The sequence below is a fragment of the Cucurbita pepo genome, chromosome LG19 (assembly GCF_002806865.2).
Source record: "Cucurbita pepo subsp. pepo cultivar mu-cu-16 chromosome LG19, ASM280686v2, whole genome shotgun sequence".
Taxonomy (NCBI): Eukaryota; Viridiplantae; Streptophyta; class Magnoliopsida; order Cucurbitales; family Cucurbitaceae; genus Cucurbita; species Cucurbita pepo.
In genome coordinates this window covers 7,625,783-7,643,180 of record NC_036656.1, presented here as the reverse complement: position 1 = coordinate 7,643,180, position 17,398 = coordinate 7,625,783, and the positions used below count along the sequence as shown (strand labels likewise).

The 17,398-nt window shown below is 35.0% G+C and overlaps 3 protein-coding genes and 1 long non-coding RNA gene across 7 annotated transcripts in view; 3 read left to right on the top strand and 1 right to left on the bottom strand.

Annotated features, from left to right (window-relative positions):
• Positions 1–240: 240 nt before the first annotated feature.
• LOC111781548 lies at positions 241–3,598 on the top strand. Of its 2 annotated transcripts, none has more exons than XM_023662208.1 (4): positions 241–540; positions 640–811; positions 918–1,481; positions 3,021–3,598. In XM_023662208.1, exons 1-4 carry the CDS (start codon positions 256–258, stop codon positions 3,380–3,382), a joined length of 1,383 nt encoding a protein of 460 aa, XP_023517976.1. In that variant the 5' UTR covers positions 241–255; the 3' UTR covers positions 3,383–3,598. The 2 variants fall into 2 exon arrangements, with proteins under 2 accessions (XP_023517976.1, XP_023517977.1); XM_023662209.1 differs by having other exon boundaries at positions 252–540; positions 611–811.
• A 131-nt stretch (positions 3,599–3,729) lies between these two features.
• Positions 3,730–4,739, top strand: LOC111781549. Its single transcript, XM_023662210.1, has one exon. The coding sequence runs from the start codon at positions 3,937–3,939 to the stop codon at positions 4,378–4,380; it is 444 nt and encodes a 147-aa protein (XP_023517978.1). The 5' UTR covers positions 3,730–3,936; the 3' UTR covers positions 4,381–4,739.
• Positions 4,740–7,686: 2,947 nt separating this feature from the next.
• LOC111781525 (mannosyl-oligosaccharide 1,2-alpha-mannosidase MNS3-like) lies at positions 7,687–14,547 on the top strand. 3 transcript variants are annotated; one of them, XM_023662174.1, is made up of 7 exons: positions 7,687–8,079; positions 9,329–10,290; positions 11,322–11,583; positions 12,843–13,040; positions 13,144–13,292; positions 13,373–13,654; positions 14,253–14,547. In XM_023662174.1, the coding sequence occupies exons 1-6, from the start codon at positions 8,002–8,004 to the stop codon at positions 13,626–13,628; spliced, it is 1,905 nt and encodes a 634-aa protein (XP_023517942.1). In that variant the 5' UTR covers positions 7,687–8,001; the 3' UTR covers positions 13,629–13,654; positions 14,253–14,547. The 3 variants fall into 3 exon arrangements, with proteins under 3 accessions (XP_023517942.1, XP_023517943.1, XP_023517941.1); XM_023662175.1 differs by having other exon boundaries at positions 14,250–14,547; XM_023662173.1 differs by having other exon boundaries at positions 14,245–14,547.
• The window catches only part of LOC111781526, a 7,277-nt gene continuing 4,160 nt past the window's right edge, over positions 14,282–17,398 (bottom strand). The window contains exon 4 of the long non-coding RNA XR_002812994.1: positions 14,282–14,605. This is a non-coding gene — a long non-coding RNA (uncharacterized LOC111781526). The remainder of the gene's footprint in view (positions 14,606–17,398) is intronic.

The window sequence follows — 17,398 nt, the reverse complement described above, 5'->3', positions numbered from 1 at the left end:
ATGACACTGTCAGTATATTTCACCAAGCTCAAAGCACTATGGGATGAAATGGAAGCATATCCCACACCATTTACTCGTAATCAACCTCAAATACAATTATACAATTATAAATATAGTGATTTAAGGAAAAAGTAAAAAATAAAAAGAAATAAAAAAAATAGAAACGGTTATAGGTTTTGGAGAATGAAAAGAAGGGGGAGTTAAGTGAGGCAGTAGAAGACGAAAAAAACAGAATTATATAAAGGAGATGAGAAAATGGATGGGGAAAATGGAAATACAGAGGTGTTATTATGGGAAAGCCGGGTTGGTCTACGCCTCTGCTATTCCAATCAAAGCTCTTCTGTTTCTCTCTGTTTTACCTTATCTCCTCCATTTTCCTCGCTCTCTACACTTCTTTCTCCTCCTCCAAATGCCTCTTCCGATCCTCTCCCTTCGATCCCATCCAGTTCCCTCTCTTCTCCTATCCCTCCTCCTATGGCGAGCACAAGTACGCCATTCCCACCCTCCGCTCCTCCTGCTCCACCCCTATCTTCTTCTCAGGTACGATCGTGCTTTCAAAATTCGTTTATTAGGTTTTTCCTCTGTTCCGATCGATGTTCTTGTGTTTCAGATTATTGGATGGTTTTGAATGAGATCCAGGTAATGCTGTGGAATTCCTCTTGGCGGTCCTCCAATTTGAGGTATCTCGCTGGTAATGCAGATAGTTTCGGCGGCAATTTCTCTGCCGAAAAGCGATTTTCATATTTCGATGATAATATTTCTGTTCCGATTCCTTGTGGATTTCTCAAGAAATTTCCTGTCACTGATTCTGGTACAGCGAAATTCGGATCCGATTTCTTCGCATTTCTTTCTCTGTGATTTCTCCGTTCGTTTTAACCGATTCTTTTTGTACGTTTTCTCAAAATGAATTTCGGCAGATCAAACCGCTATGGAGAGTTGCAACGGCGTGGTTGTGGTTTCGGCGATTTTCAACGATCACGATAAAATTCGGCAACCGAGAGGCCTCGGATCGAAGACTTTGGATAACGTGTGCTTTTTCATGTTTGTTGATGATACCACGGTGAGAGGACTCGAAAACCACAAATTAATTCCTACAAGAAACTCGTATCCTGATATAATCGGAGCTTGGAGAATCGTGAGAGTTTCAACCAAGAATCTGTACCAAAATCCTGCCATGAATGGCGTAATACCTAAATATTTGGTTCACAGACTATTTCCAAACTGTAAATTCAGTATATGGGTGGACGCCAAGCTTCAGTTAATGGTGGATCCATTGTTGTTGATTCATTCTTTAATTGTGACTGAGGATGCAGATATGGCCATTTCCAAACATCCGTACTATATTCACACAATGGAAGAAGCCATGGCAACTGCCAGATGGAAGAAATGGTGGGATGTTGATTCCTTGAAGAACCAAATGGAAACTTACTGCGAAAATGGGTTGCAACCATGGAGTCCCAGTAAGCTTCCATATACCACAGGTAATTTTTCATCTACTTTTACCATTGGTAATTTCTCGCCGTGGTTGTTTCACTCATAATGTTCCTTTAATAAATTAGTCCCTTAGAAAGTAATTAAAGTTTTGATTCTATTTTACTTTTTTTGACCATATATTCAAATATAGCAATTTTTTACCCAAACTAAATTTTGTTTTTTTTTTTTTGTTTTTTTTTTGTTTTTTTTGTTCAAATAAACAATGCATGCAACCCTTGACTTGTTTTCCTTTTATACCCTCCTTGAGCTGGCAATAGACCAAAATAAACAAAGCATAGAAAGATTCCAACTGAAACACTCTTTCGTAAATTTCGTCCGCTTGCATGAACTGGATTAGGTCAAAAGGCACCAAAAATAATTTCTATGGCCTTAGTTTTGGCTATGGCTTTGCCTTTTGTAAGGTTGTAATTAAGACTTGGGAGTCACGTCTCATGCATATCATGGCCCTTCCCACGGCTTTCTTGCTTGCAATCCAAGATTTTTTTTTTTTAATGATATCTATGAAAATCATAAATGAAATCTGTAATTTAAATTCCTAAAATAGAAAATGGGCCTAAACTATTGATTTAATTCATATATACTTTTTAATAATGAGTATATCTAAATAAGTAAAGTTTAAAAAGTTGGAATGACTTGATTGAAATTTTGAATTATATCTTAACATTATTATTTTTAATTGAATGTGATGCAATGTATTTATTAGATGAATTTTAATTAAATTTGTATAATGCATGATATTATTGAGTTGATTAATGAACTCAATAATATACTACAAAAATATAACGACAAAATTTATATATAGTTTAATTACTATTATTATTAATGGGAAATACATAGAGAAATTAGTGGGAACCATTAATTATAGTTAATTTGAATGTGAAGTTGTCATAATTATTCATCTGGTCCTTTTTGGAGAGAGTATTAAGGGTAATGGAAGCATATAATCCTCTATGATCAGAATATTGGTCTCTCCGCGAGGCACGTGGAATCATGAAAAACCTATTTTTTTGTTCTCTTTATTTTGTTATTTATTTATTATTATTCCTTTTGTTTTGTTCAACTCTGCCATTAGTGGGAAGATCAACTCTTTCTGTATTACTTTATATATTCTCGAAGCTTTATATTTCTATATTTTACGTAGTCAACACATGATTTATTGTTTCCATCTCTCTATTATTTCCTAATACTATTTTAAATATTAATAGCACATGATAGAAAATATATTACTATTAAATTGAGCACGAACTAGTTCAAGGCTTATTTGTTTTAATTACAAATCGCCGTTTAATAATGTTTTTTATTTTTAAAAAATAAAACTTGGCTTTTCCCTTGTTTTCTTCATCAATTTTATAGCTTAAACAAATTTTATTTTTCAAAAGTATAAAATCGAATATTAAAGGGAGACTTTTTTACACTATTTTTTCTCTCTCTAGAAAAAAAAGTATTTTAAATTTGATTCATCCAACCAGAAAATAAACAATAAAGATTAAATTTTTTTTAATTTTAGTAGAATGGGTGTTTTACAGATGTACCAGATAGTGCCTTAATCTTGAGGAGACATGGAAGGGGAAGCAACCTATTCTCTTGCCTTTTGTTCAACGAATTGGAAGCTTTCAACCCAAGGGACCAATTGGCTTTTGCATTTGTGAGAGATCATTTGACCCCATCCATCAAAATCAACATGTTCGAAGGAGAAGTTTTCGAGCAAGTTGCTTTGGAATATAGGCACAATCTCAAAATCAAAGCAAATCGTGGCTCTGAACTGGACCCCCAAATCTCCAAGCCCATACGAACTAAAAGGGCCGGCCCTGATTTGCTGTATGTCAATGGCAGTTGTTGCAGCAAGTGTCAGAAATATCTTCTCCAGATGTGGGGTGACGTTTCCTGATTTTACTTCTTTGTCCTTTTCTTATGCCACGTGTTGGCTCTTCCCAGGGGACAATAGCGTCAAAAGTAAAAGCTTGACAGGTCAGCCACACTACCCCTTCTCTTTTCCTTTCTTCTATTATGGACGATACGGCGTCGTCTGGATGCCAGTGTGACGAGTGTAGGTAAATATTGGGTTTAGAATACTTACCAAATGCATGATTTCCTTTTATTATTATTATTTTTATTGGAAGGTAAATATTATTTAACGAAAAAAATATGAAATCGTGACATTACCAAATAGATTACGGAATTTTCTTTATAAATAATATTTATAAATGTTCTTTTTTATTTTTTGAAATTTAAAAGACATTTTTGTTATTTTCATGAGGTCGAGAATCTTATATATGGTGGCGTGGTATCGTATTTCTAATTGGTTGTTATAGTCACTGGCAAATTCAAATTTATGAATTCGCCCCGGAAGAACACGAAATCTCATAAACTACCCAAAATCGGACTATAAATGCAAATCCTCGATCCAACGAATGTGAATTACCAAATCAAGACCCCGGAAAAATGTCGACGCAACTTGAGACCCACAGAGCAGACGCCGAGATCTACCATGGCGACGCTATCTGCAAGCAAAAATCTCAAGAACTTCTCGATCAATTCTTTCTTCCCCGAGGACTTCTCCCCTTAAACGACATCCTCGAGGTCGGCTACAATCGGACCTCCGGTTTCATCTGGCTCAAACAGCAGAAGAAAAAGGAGCATCGATTCGTCGCCATCGGACGCACTGTCTTGTACGACACCGAGGTTACGGCCTTTATCGAGGAGCGCCGCCTCCGTCGCCTCACCGGAGTTAAGAGCAAGGAGTTCTTCTTTTTGATCACCGTTTCCGATATTTATATTGATGTACACAACACGAGTAGGATCACGTTTGGTACTCTGACTGGAATTTCAAAGTCTTTCCCGGTCTCTGCGTTTCTGATTGAAGAAGAAACCGATCAGAAGAAGTAAAAATTATTGGGGATTGAAGGAAACGATCGGTGAATTCTACAAAATTATGAGTCAATTCGGGTAATTTGATGATAGAAATCTATGTTCACTTAAAACTAGGGCACAGATCTCCTGCTTATTTTAGTTCAAATAGTATGAATTCGGTTGCAGAAAAGTGAAATTACTCTCTGAATTAAATTTCAATTGTAGACTTCATGTACTTTCATCTTCTAAATTTGGTGATCTTGTTGGATGATGAACGCTAGTGTTCGAATCTCCCAAGGTGTTTTAGTATTGTAGAAGTTAAGTTCATCTTCAATCGCGGCTGTTCAAATGAAAAACTTGAAATCCAGAAATTGAAGAACACAAAAACTTGTATACGAAATTTCTTGCCTGTTTGTGATAAGCAATTGGCATCTTTCACAAAGAATGAAGTATATTATCAAAAATTCTCACTGGAATCTTGTTCTGTTCTTATTATGTGTGGTGGGAAATTGGGATCATCAGTGACAGCCACTCATAGAACATTGAGAATTTGATGCCCAAACTGAATTTGATGCCAAAAGCTGATTCCTCAAGCACCCATTTCAGCCAAAAACTTCGACAATCTGTTAGTGGCTGAGGAGGGTGAGCGAAGATTTGGGGCGAATGAAGTCAATGACAACTTACATTTCCCAATCAAATTACGAGCATAAAAAAATGGATGATTTAGACAAAAAAAAAAAAAAAAAAAAAAAAAAAAAAAAAAAAAAAAAAAAAAAAAAAAAAAAAAAAATTAAAAGAGAGAGAGATTAAAAGAGGGAGAGATTTGTCCGGAGAGAGGGGCGTGGAGAAACGTTATGCTATTTGATGCATAGAGATGATGTTGTGTGGTTCCGTTTATTTGGTGGTGTCCGGTGTCACAATTGCACTCTTATAACAGTGGAACAACGTTTGTTCTAATCCAACGAATAAATCAACTGCGAGAAATTCGGACTTCACAAATAATGTCAGCGTATGTTCGAGCTTCAGATCACGTTTGAGATAAATGTTTTGGAAAACGTGAACGAGGAAATACGTTAAAAACAATTCGAAAGAAAACAATGTTATAAGCTAAACGCGAATAGGTAACAACAACGATTTTGATAGCATATAACTCCGGTAGAAAAAAGTGACAACTAGTCATATTTCCCTGTAGTAGGGCATTTTAGACCTAACAAGTGTAGATATGATTTTGGTAAATAGTCATAAATCACTCAATAAAGTGTATGATTGAAAGGTTTGGAATGGGTATTGGACAAGTATGATTGGGACATCCGACATATGGTCATAGACAACATGTCTTGGACAAACATAATCTTGACATCAGACAGAGTCTCTTAGCAAATGTTAGTACGACGAGTCACAGTCAAGTATTAACCGCAATTTTGTGTTGGTTCAATTTAACCCGAACTAGGAATTGTGTATTGACCAAAACCTTCATTTATTTGAACTTAACTAAAATCATATAAGTTAGTTTGAGTTGATTGAATTTTTTAGATCACTGAATTCTTTTATAACGTCCTTAGTTAAGTTATTTAAGGTGTGTATGTGTAAGGCCATGATACCACGGTTGAAAATAAAAATGCAATTCCACGTCACAATCCCTAATGGGTAAATTTTGTTTTTTAATTTATTTTAAAGGTAAAATTTATTTATAAATATTAAAAGAGAAGGAAAAAAAAAAAAAAAAAAAAGAAAAAAAAAAGGAGTCAAAACGACGTCGTTTTGTCCCATCTTCCTTCCTTCTTCAGATTCTGAATGATATACGAAAGGAAAAAACATAACAAACAAAAAAGAACTATTTTCTTTTCTTTTGTCTTCTATATATATATATATATATATTATATATATGGAGACCATATATTAGTCTTTGAATTTGTCACATTTCCAAGAAGAGGGAAATTTTATAAGCAGAAAAAATGAGCAAGAAAGCTGAAAAATCTCCTCCGTGGAAGAATAATCAAGGATTGGTTGCAGAAAGATGGCAATAAAAGGCAACAAATTCAGGATTTTCGTTATGGCAAGGAGACGAACCAGAGGGAGGGACAAATCCCTTCGGAAGCATCGCAGAAAAAGCCGTGGCCTTATTCTTTTTCTTCTTCTTGTTGGTCTCCATTTGTAATTTCTTGGCTGTGAATGTGGTGGTGGGTGCGCCGACGTGGAGGGTGGTCCGATACCGGTGATGGGCGGCGAGGTTGGGGCGGCGGAGGGGAAGGGGTTTAGCGGATGAGGAGGAAATTAGGAGAAAGAAGAGGATGAGAGAGAGAGAGATTGAGAGGTAGTAGAGGTAATTTGGTGATGGGGAGGGTTGAATCTTGAAACCCATTTGACTTGAAAAGAGAGAGAGAGAGAAGAGAGGGTTTGGATGTTATAGTGCTGGTGCATTTAATTTGTCTTTGCGTGTAGTCAATGGAGCCGAAAATTAGAGAGAGAGATTAAAAGAGAGAGAGATTAAAAGAGGGAGAGATTTGTCCGGAGNGAGATTTATAAGTTCATCATGTAATCCTTCCTATTTTTAATTGTTTGGGGAAACAGGGCAACCTGGCGAGATATGATTGATCTGGATGACTTCAAATGTCCGCAACCAAAGTTGACATATAGCTCAAACTCAGCTACATGTGAATTTCTTAACCTTGTCTTTTCCATAGCTAGATTTGGTCGTGTACCAATATCCCAAGCATTTTCATGTGTATAAATATTTTAAATTTTATTTTAATCTTCGAAATTCCAAAATAAATGCTTTTATTTTTTATGTTTATAAAATAATTTAAATTCGTTGTATCTAAATGAACGTACATCTCGAAAAAAGCCAATTCCATTGCATGCATGAAGTGCACGCTACGAAAATCAAATTCCAATAATCCAAGCAACTTCACATGCTTTTACTTTATTTATTTATTTATTTAAAATATGCATTTTCCTAATTATTTTCCTTCATAGAAACCAAACAAAATATGCTCACACGGACTTCTTATTTATTTAATAATCTTGTCTTCTAATGTTCAAGCCATTAGTGCATTTTCAAGAAAGCAAGTTCAAAAAACTAATGACAAAAAAAAAAAAAAGAAAAAAAAAAGGAGTCAAAACGACGTCGTTTTGTCCCATCTTCCTTCCTTCTTCAGATTCTGAATGATATACGAAAGGAAAAAACATAACAAACAAAAAAGAACTATTTTCTTTTCTTTTGTCTTCTATATATATATATATATATATTATATATATGGAGACCATATATTAGTCTTTGAATTTGTCACATTTCCAAGAAGAGGGAAATTTTATAAGCAGAANTATGTCAAATTGTCGATTTTAGCGGATGTATTAGTTGGTTTTCACCTTGCTCCTCTCTTCCTCTCTTCCTCTCTTTCCGTCAACGACCCGAAAACCTCTCGTCTTGTTCTCTATCAATCCATAAGTTCAATTGCCGCCAATCGATTTCCCGCTCAAAATTTTCCGATCTTCACTATGAAAGTCATCGATCGGACGATGTAGGAAGAGTACTAGGAATCCGTTGTCATTTTTAAATATCCGCGTCTCTCTCTCTTTCTGCAACTCAGGCCTCCGAGTGTAGTAGCGGAGAGGAGGCTAACCGTACGAAATACCTAAACCGCGATCCAATTGAATATGCGGAGTTCTCTACCGTACTCTGTGAAGGATGTTCATTACGACAATGCTAAGTTTCGACAGAGATCCTACTTCAAGGTCTTTCTCTACTAGATCTTAACTTCTTGCTCCATTTCGATTGCGTGAAATCTGATTGCTTATCTTGCGTGTGTGCGATTTTTTATTCGGTTAATGTTTGGATGAATTTGCAGCTCTCTAGTTGCATTCTTACGACGAGTACTTCTTAGTTCTTGTTCGTTCCTTTCCTTGAACTTTGATTGTGCTAGGATTTACTTTTGACTTTCCAGGTTCAATTGTATTTACTAATGCCGTTTACTTTATTTAAGACTGCGATGTTGGTTTGAGATGAATCTCAACGGAATTGATCATCTAGATTTGATTGAATAGTCATTTTCGTGGGAAATGTGTTCATAATTGTTGAAAATCATCTTAGAAAAGCAAGATTGAGGATATTGTTGTTTTGTGAAATAACCACGAGTTATGTTGCCAGTTTAGGTTCTACGCTTACTTGTCTGTTTTGTGAAATAACCACGAGCTATGTTGCCAGTTTAGGTTCTACGCTTATTGAAAATCATCATAGAAAAGCAAGATTGCGAAATTTAGGTTCTACGCTTACTTGTCTGTTTTGTGAATAACCACGAGCTATGTTGCCAGTTTAGGTTCTACGCTCACTTGTCTGTTTGTTGTGATCAACCTTTGATCTGTGGCACAATGGATGTGAGGTCCTTTGTTATTGATGTGCAATTATACTACGTTCTTAAATGTATAATCGGCAGCTGGTAGTTATACACGTTAGCTTCTGTTACGGTAAACTTCAGACCATTAGTGTTGGATGACTGCGCTAACAGTATGACAGAACAGAGAAGAGGATTAACCAAAAGTATATTCCAGATTTTTTTCAAGAAAGAATAAGTTTACATCTCCTTTTCACATGCCTGAAACCGGCTCTATAGTAGATATTTCGTGAGTAGAAATTGCTCCTTCCTAACTTCTCCTTACATGTTGAACTGTTCGTTTGACACTTGAGGCACGCGACTTATCTCCTAAATACTCCTCTCTAGTTGTTGTGAGATGGTTGTTATTGGTGACCCTGGGAACTGTATACATTTTCAAATTTTTAAATATTGGATATAATAATTAGCAACCTCATAATTTAATGTCATACAAAACTTTGGATATTAGATCTTATTCTAAAAGAAAACCTTTGAATTAATCCTCATTGTTTATCAGAATTTTTCGTTTTAAGTATCAATCTTGTAGTATTTTGATATGGATTGACATTGTTTTTTCTGCGTTACAACTCAAAAATATCATCTCATTTTGTCAGGTGATGACTCAGAATTTACTCACTGGTAGCAGAAAACGTGATTATCTAAGTTGTAGTACGGGGAAGTTTCTAGTATTACTTTTGATATTTGGCTTGGCATATCTTTTATTGACAAGTACTACTCCAGGCGATTTTGTTCCCAATCGACTGGACAAAGTTAGTGAAAATAATCAGAAAGGAGAGTTCAAGAGTAATGGTGGCATCAACTTTAGGAATTTATGGAGAAAACCTCCTAGGCTTCCTCCTAGATTACCGCCAGATGAAAAAGGTAGCAATACTAGCTACCACATCGATCCAAATACATTAATCTCTGAGTCTTTATGGATTTCAAGGCAACAGAAAGTTAAGGATGCTTTTATCCATGCATGGTCCGGCTATAAAAGGTATGCAATGGGGCATGATGAACTCATGCCACTGAGCCAGCAAGGAACTGATGGGTTAGGAGGTTTAGGTGCTACGGTTGTCGATGCCCTCGACACTGCCATGATTATGGGTGCAAGTGATATTGTTTCTGAGGCAGGCTCATGGGTTGAAAAACATCTTCTGGATAGAATTAAGGAAAAAGGTCAAGTCAATTTATTTGAAACTACCATACGTGTTTTAGGTGGTCTTTTAAGTGCATACCACTTGAGAGCTGGAGAATATGGGAAGACCTTTGAAAATGAAGGACCTAAACCAGCAGTTTATCTAGAAACTGCTAAGAATTTGGCTGATCGTTTGCTAAGTGCTTTTACCTCCAGTCCAACCGCTATTCCTCTTTGCGATGTTGTTTTAAGAGATTCCTCGGCTCATGCAGCTCCTGGTGGATTAAGTAGTACATCCGAAGTTTCCACTTTGCAGCTGGAATTTAATTATCTTAGCACTATTTCAGGCGACCCAAAGTATTCAATGGCTGCTATGAAGGTCTTGGAGCACATGAAGAGCCTTCCGAAGTTAGAAGGTTTGGTTCCCATCTATATTAGGTATGGACCTTTTATATCTAACTATAAGCATGGTTACTTTAATTTGGACAATGTCTCTGTCTAAACATGTGTTAAACTTTTTATATCTTTTTTGTTCTGATCTATCCACGCATCTGAAAATATAAGATGAAAACTATGAATGCTTTTGTAAACTCTGGCTTTCATCTGGGTTGATAGAGCTTATCTCCACACACCTTTTTCGGTATCTCTGTATTTCAGTTTATGAATTACATACTTAATTTATTTGTGCAATCAATTGAAAGAATATTACTGGCATGTATTTGATATGGAACTTTCACTTAGCTTTTATTAATATATTAATATATGTCTGTCTTCTCATTGTGGAAAAATGAACACGCGATTATTTTGAATGCAAAATTTTGAGTATCGAAATCATTGAGATGTGTCAAAATATACATATCTAATAATGTATCCTAACAAACATGTCCCTTTGTCAATAATAATCTTAATGTTCTTTTGTCAATAATAAAATTGATTTCATCATTTTATTAAAAAATATATATCTACTTCCATCGGAAATTCACAATATACTACATTGGACCTTTTTGGAACAATGGCCATGCTTAGCAGTGTCTAAGATATGGCTACTGTTGAACCTTTTTGGTATGTTGGCAAAATTTTCTTTCCAATCATGAGAGTTGATTCCTCTGCTTTCAAGAAGTGAAAAGTAAATTCCATGGGTTAAAAGTCTATGGAACAATGGCAAACGTTTAATGCTTGTAAGTTGTATCAGTTTTATTTTCTTTTTTCGGGCACTTTTGGTCTTGTGGCTGTTTGTCCTTTTTGAGCACTAATCCTGAAAAGGTTCACTTTGTATTTCATATTTAAATTTTGAGTTTTAGTGGTTGAATTATTTCATCAGCTATATCTTTTATTGCAATGTAGAACGTGGTTCCTTGCGCCATTTTAAAACTCCTTGTGCTTTTTTATCCTTGAAAGGTTTCTTTAAATTGGAGAATACGGCAATGACCAATTTACTTATTTTCACGTAATTTTCTTTTCAATTGCAGCCCTGATTCTGGTCAATTTAGTGGAGAAACAATAAGACTGGGATCCCGTGGTGATAGCTACTATGAGTATCTACTCAAAGTGTGGCTTCAGAAGGGAGCGAGAGAAAACCATAATCTCACTTATCTACATGATATGTACGAAGAAGCCATGAAAGGTGTTAAGCATCTTCTTGTTCGGAAATCTGTCCCGAATGGATTGGTTTTTGTTGGAGAATTGCCTTATGGATCAAGTGAGGCCATTAGTCCAAAAATGGACCACCTGGTATGTATTATTTCCTCCTCTATCTAATATTTTCTTATCTGGTATTAGTCCAAAAATGGAACAGACTCTAACTGAGAAATAATTTGGAAGATCATTCCCCAAATTTGAGAGTTGATTGATTTTTCTGCATATTGATCCGTCTATAGTATTCAGCTTTGAAATATCCCTGGATGTTCAGAAATATAATTTCAAGTTTGGAAAAATAATTTGAAATATATGATTGTCGACATAGTATTAGCCGATAAACAAATCTTTCATTCACCCTCAAGGTCAGTATTTCTGTAGTATGTCAATTGAAACAGTTCCATTATCTGCTTGTCATGTATTACTTCATTTCAATAGTCCTTGTGTTTATTGTTACAGATTTAGGATGTTAGGAATTGTGTAGTATATAGTTTCACCTCCTTAATCTGTTTCTGTGCAGTGAGATAAGTTTTATGCTTTAGAGTTTCTTTTAGTTTCCTCTGTACAGTTTTTCCATCTATTCAAATTGTTCATATTTAATAGCTAAGACTGAGCCAAAATTTCATGTTACTCGTAAGAAAGTAGGGAAATGCAAATGTCATTGCCAACATAAATATATCTTCCCGTGCCCTTGAATAAATACTAGGAGGTAGGAGTAAATCTGGCGTTATCCTACATCAATTATGGAAAAGGATATGCGTTGGTTTCCTAGTACTGAGGAAAAGTTTTGCCTCTTTAAGTTAGCTTTTGGGGAGAGAACCCGCATTTGGCCCAAGCAAGTGCCATTGATAAGTATTAAGGAAACCTCACCTCATAATTTAGCTTATGGAGAAAGTTTGTTTGGTTATAGCATTAGAAGATACAGGGTAAAAGAATATATACAACAGTGGTAGAAGAGGAACGTGTAGGGGGAAAGCTTTTTTTTTTTATTTTTTTATTTTATTTTTATAAATAATAAATAAAACTAAAAGTAACCACAAGTTGGAGGTCCTTTTTGATATCCGCCTAAGATAGCTGGGTTCTTCGGAATCATTTACTGTACATTTCAATTAATGAAATCTCGTCAGCTGATGAGTTTACACCTGCATACATATATAGATATCAAGACTTCATTTAATTCACAAGCTCAATGAGTTAACTAAGGTTGCATAGTTTCTTATATTAAGGCTTGAAATGAATACTTCCATCCTTCAGATCATTGGTAATCTGAGGAAAGCAGTGTGACATAAAGCGTCATAGTGACCCTTGTTTTGTTTTGAAAAAGTACTTGACGAATAAACTTGTGCCTATTTTAGGTATGTTTCTTACCCGGCACCCTTGCTCTTGGTGCCACCAAAGGCATTAGCAAGGAAGAAGCAATGAAAAAAAGCTTGTTGAGCTTTGAAGATCTGGAAAATCTAAATCTGGCAGAGGATCTGGCAAAAACTTGCTTTGAGATGTATGAAGTAACCGCAACCGGTCTTGCCCCAGAAATAGTTTATTTTCATACTGAGGTAGGCTCTATAATCCATTATCTATTGTAAATTTGTTCACTACATCTTTCTTTTCCCCATTTGTTCGTGCTGTCCTGAGACACTAGGGTCATTACTTGTCCAGGAATACTCTGAAGGCGGCCATGATGGTGGAAACAAGAATGCGAAATATATTGATGACATAATAATCAAGCCACCTGATCGTCATAATCTGTTGCGGCCAGAAACGGTCGAGTCATTATTCGTCCTGTATCGTATCACGGGTGACCCAAAGTATGTTTTATTGTTGATTAACAGTCTGTTATATTCACGTGGGATGAAAAAGATGACTGATTTATGGGAACGTACGGCAGGTACCGTGCATGGGGCTGGCAGATTTTCGAAGCATTCGAGAGGCACACGAAGGTTAATACTGGTGGATATACATCACTGGACGATGTTACTACAGTTCCTCCCCGGAGAAGGGACAAAATGGAGACATTCTTTTTGGGGGAGACTCTCAAGTATTTGTACTTGCTTTTTGGAGACAATTCCACGATTCCGTTGGATAAATATGTGTTCAATACTGAAGCCCATCCGCTACCAATTGAAACCAACATTCAGAAGTGATACCAGATTTGCGTTTGACGTAAAAGGTATGTTTCTTATACTTTTTTAAATATTTGCAATTTCATAGAAAATACGAAAAAAAATATAATTGCGAAAAGATAAGGTAATTATGATTAAAACTTTCTTTTTCAGTAAATTACAAATTAAGTAGTTGAATTTTTAATTTTCTATCTAATAGATTCTTGAACTTAATATTAAATAGGTGTCATTTTCGATTTTCTCTAATAGATTCTTGAACTTAATATTAAATAAGTGTCATTTTCGATCTTCTCTAATAGATTCTTGAACTTAACATCAAATAGGTGTCTAATCTTTTAATCTCATGCCTGATTGATTCTTAACTTATTCAACATTTTTTTAGAAATTAAAGAATCTATTAAATATAAAATTGAATTTTGCATCTAATAAAATACTAAACTTTTAATTTTGTATCTAATATATTCATAAATTTTAAAAAATATTCAACATGTTAGGTTTGTTAGGGTTATATCTTGTAATTTAACATTTAACATTTCTTAAACGGTTTAAGCCTTGATATCGATTATAGTAATTATTTTTTACTATATTTAAAATTGTTGTTTAAATTATTATATTTATAATACTTTGTCTAAATTAGTTTAGCAGATAATCATTATAGCTCACGGGAGAAGTCATGGGGAAATGGAAGAGACGGTATAACTTGCCAAATCAGTCGAGAAGCAATAACAGGTTTCTCGATAATTTACAATTATAATTATTTTTTCGAAATATATGGTTTTTGCTTTTCTAGTCTCTGCATCTTAGTCTAGCTTACAGACGAATTTGAACCATGATCAAATTTGTGCACATGCAACCATTTTTTCCAGTTTTCTCATCAATTAATTGTTTTGAAATACTGAGTTGAATATGAATACGAACTTGTAAAATGGTTGCTCGTTCAGTGCTTTCCCTTTGTTTCTTCAATATCTATTCACTGGCGCTTATCCGAAACAAATTCACTGCACGATACCGAGAATAAATCGAATTTATGTTTTAATAAGAAATATATTATAATAATTCTGAAATCAATCTAATGTATAATTTGAAAAATTAATTTAGTCTGGGTTATTATTATTATTGTTATTTGTAACACTACCTCAAAGAAATAGTTTCGATATCCAGATGTTTAGAAATGGATTTTTCTTTTTTTTGTCAAACTACTTTCAATTAAATTATGAAAGCATTAACTAATCGAATGCAACTAATTTGCATGAATTTCAATTAAATTATGAAAGCATTAACTAATTGAATGCAACTAATTTGCATGAATTTCAATTAAATTATGAAAAACATTAACTAATTGAATGCAACTAATTTGCATGAATTTCAATTAAATTATGAAAAGCATTAACTAATTTGCATGAAGTAACCACTTCTACATTTTTTTCTAGCCTGAAATATAATTCCTATTAACATATAAAAAAAATGAAGGGCTTTGCAGATTCAAAAAATGCATGAATCGTAATCATAATCAACCAAGTAGCTTTGCAGATTATTCACCGCAGGAAGAATGTATGCAATCCCCTAAAATGGTGCAAAGAGAATCTCTATTTTCTTTTCTAAACCCAACCAATATTTGCTATTAAGAAGTGACTAAAATTCTACCTTGGAATTCTGCCAGATCGATCGTGAAATTATTTGAAGCCCCAAAAGGCATAACTATTCTTTTAACTCATCAACACTTTTTCGACCTTTCTTTGCTTTTCAATAATTGTGTTCTTGATCTACTCCATGTCACTTGAATATTAGTTTAAATATGAAAATGAGGCACTAACTTATGAGATACTGTTTCATAAGAAAATTTCATTACTAATCCATAATAGTCGGGGCAAATCGTCCACCAACCAATAAAATAAATACTCAATCTGAGGGGTTCTCTCCACGCTAGAGTTACCTGGCTCACAATTTCCAGTATGATGGATTTTATGTCAAGGATGGAGAAATTTTAACTGACTGATAAGGAGGCCAGTCAGTTAAAATTTTAACTGACTGATAAGGAGGCAAATCGTCCCTCCAACCTTGTCTTAGTTGCCAAAATGATGGATCCCTCCCAGGGGAGTTCAATAAGACTACCGCCATTCTCCTTCCAAAATGCAAAGAACCAAAAAGAATGAACGACTTCCCCACCTATCCGTTTATGTTATGATCGTTATAAATTAATTGCAAAGGTTCTGGCTAATTGCTTAAAGATATTTCTTGAGCATGTTATCTCAAAATCAAAATGCTTTCATTCTAGGACGGTTAATAGCTAATAATGTCATTAAGCAGTCAACTACAAAAAGGTCTTTACATCTTTAAAGCTGGGCATGAGTAAAACATGTGATAAAGTGGAGAGAGGTATTTCTCTCCGTTGTTTGATGAATAGAATATTTCTCTCCGTTGTTTGGTGAATAGAATGGGCTTTGATGGTCGTTGGATTAATCGTAATAGCACGTGTATGGAGACTTTTCTTTTCAATTTTTGATTGCACCACTAGCTTTAAGTAGGTTTAAGACAATGAACCCCTTGGCTCTTCATATTTTCCTCATTTCTGCTAAAGGTTTGTCGAACCTTTTCCGACAAACAGGATTTACTAAGAAGAAAATTGGTTTTAAATTTACGAGAACACCTAATATCATTCATCTTTTCTTTGCAGATGACTCATCTATTTTTCAAGGCAACTGAATGAATTCTAGAACACATTCACAGGTGGTTAGTGACCAGAAGTATTTAGGCGTCCCGTTTTTTTTTCTTGCAAGAATAAGCATGCTTCTTGAACCTTTCTAAATCAAAAGATGTACGAGGTGTTGCATGGGTGAAAAGGCTAATCGTTCTCAAAAGCTGGATATGATATTATGATTAGGCAATTGCTCATATCCCATTTTTGCCTATACTCAAACTTCTGGTGTCAATGTCCAAGGATATAAGCGTGTTGGGTTTCTAAGATATACACCTTTCAACAAGGCTTTGCTATCCAAACATACGGAACACCGACCTTCCTAGATCTGGAGAGGGATTCAGTGGGCTAGAGAGTTGGCCATGAAAGGAGGAACGTAGGAAGTGAGAAATCGTGAAAATATAGATATTTTCAACTACCAATTTGTTTGGGGAGAAAAAGAAGAGGCATAACAAAGACCCCATTCAATGGGCTCTCGATTGATTATAACACACTTCTACAAGCCTTCTACCGTTATAACACACTCTAGAGAGCTCTCGAATATAAACAACAGTAAACAACAATAATAGATGGATGCCTCCACATAATGACGACTCTTTCAAACTTAATTTAGATGCCTCTAGATCTCTCGGCATTGCAGGATTTGGTTTGATTGTCAGAAATTCTAATAGCGAAACTATGTTAGCGACTCGACATGGTCAAAACTTGTCCAGACCCGTGGAACTCGCTCTAGCTCTAGCACTTCTATAGTTATGGGTTTGAAACTGATTTGTTAATTTTGTGGAATTTTGTTGAAGGGAGAAACCTTTCCAATAATGATGTACAACTTATAGTTGAAGAAATTTGGGCCTATCGCCAACAAGGACTTGTTCGTGGCTTCCTTTTTGCCCCAAGATGTTGCAACACAGTGGCTCATATTCTGGCTAGTAGTCATGCAAGAAAAAACTAGAAAAGTATTTGGATCGAAGAACATCCTACTGAGCGTTTGAGATTGTTCTAAGGGAAGATTTTACCTCCTTTAATCAGTTTTGTTTTCTTTCTTTGTACTAGACGACAACAACAGAAAAAAGAGAAAAAAAAAAAAAAAAAAAAAAAA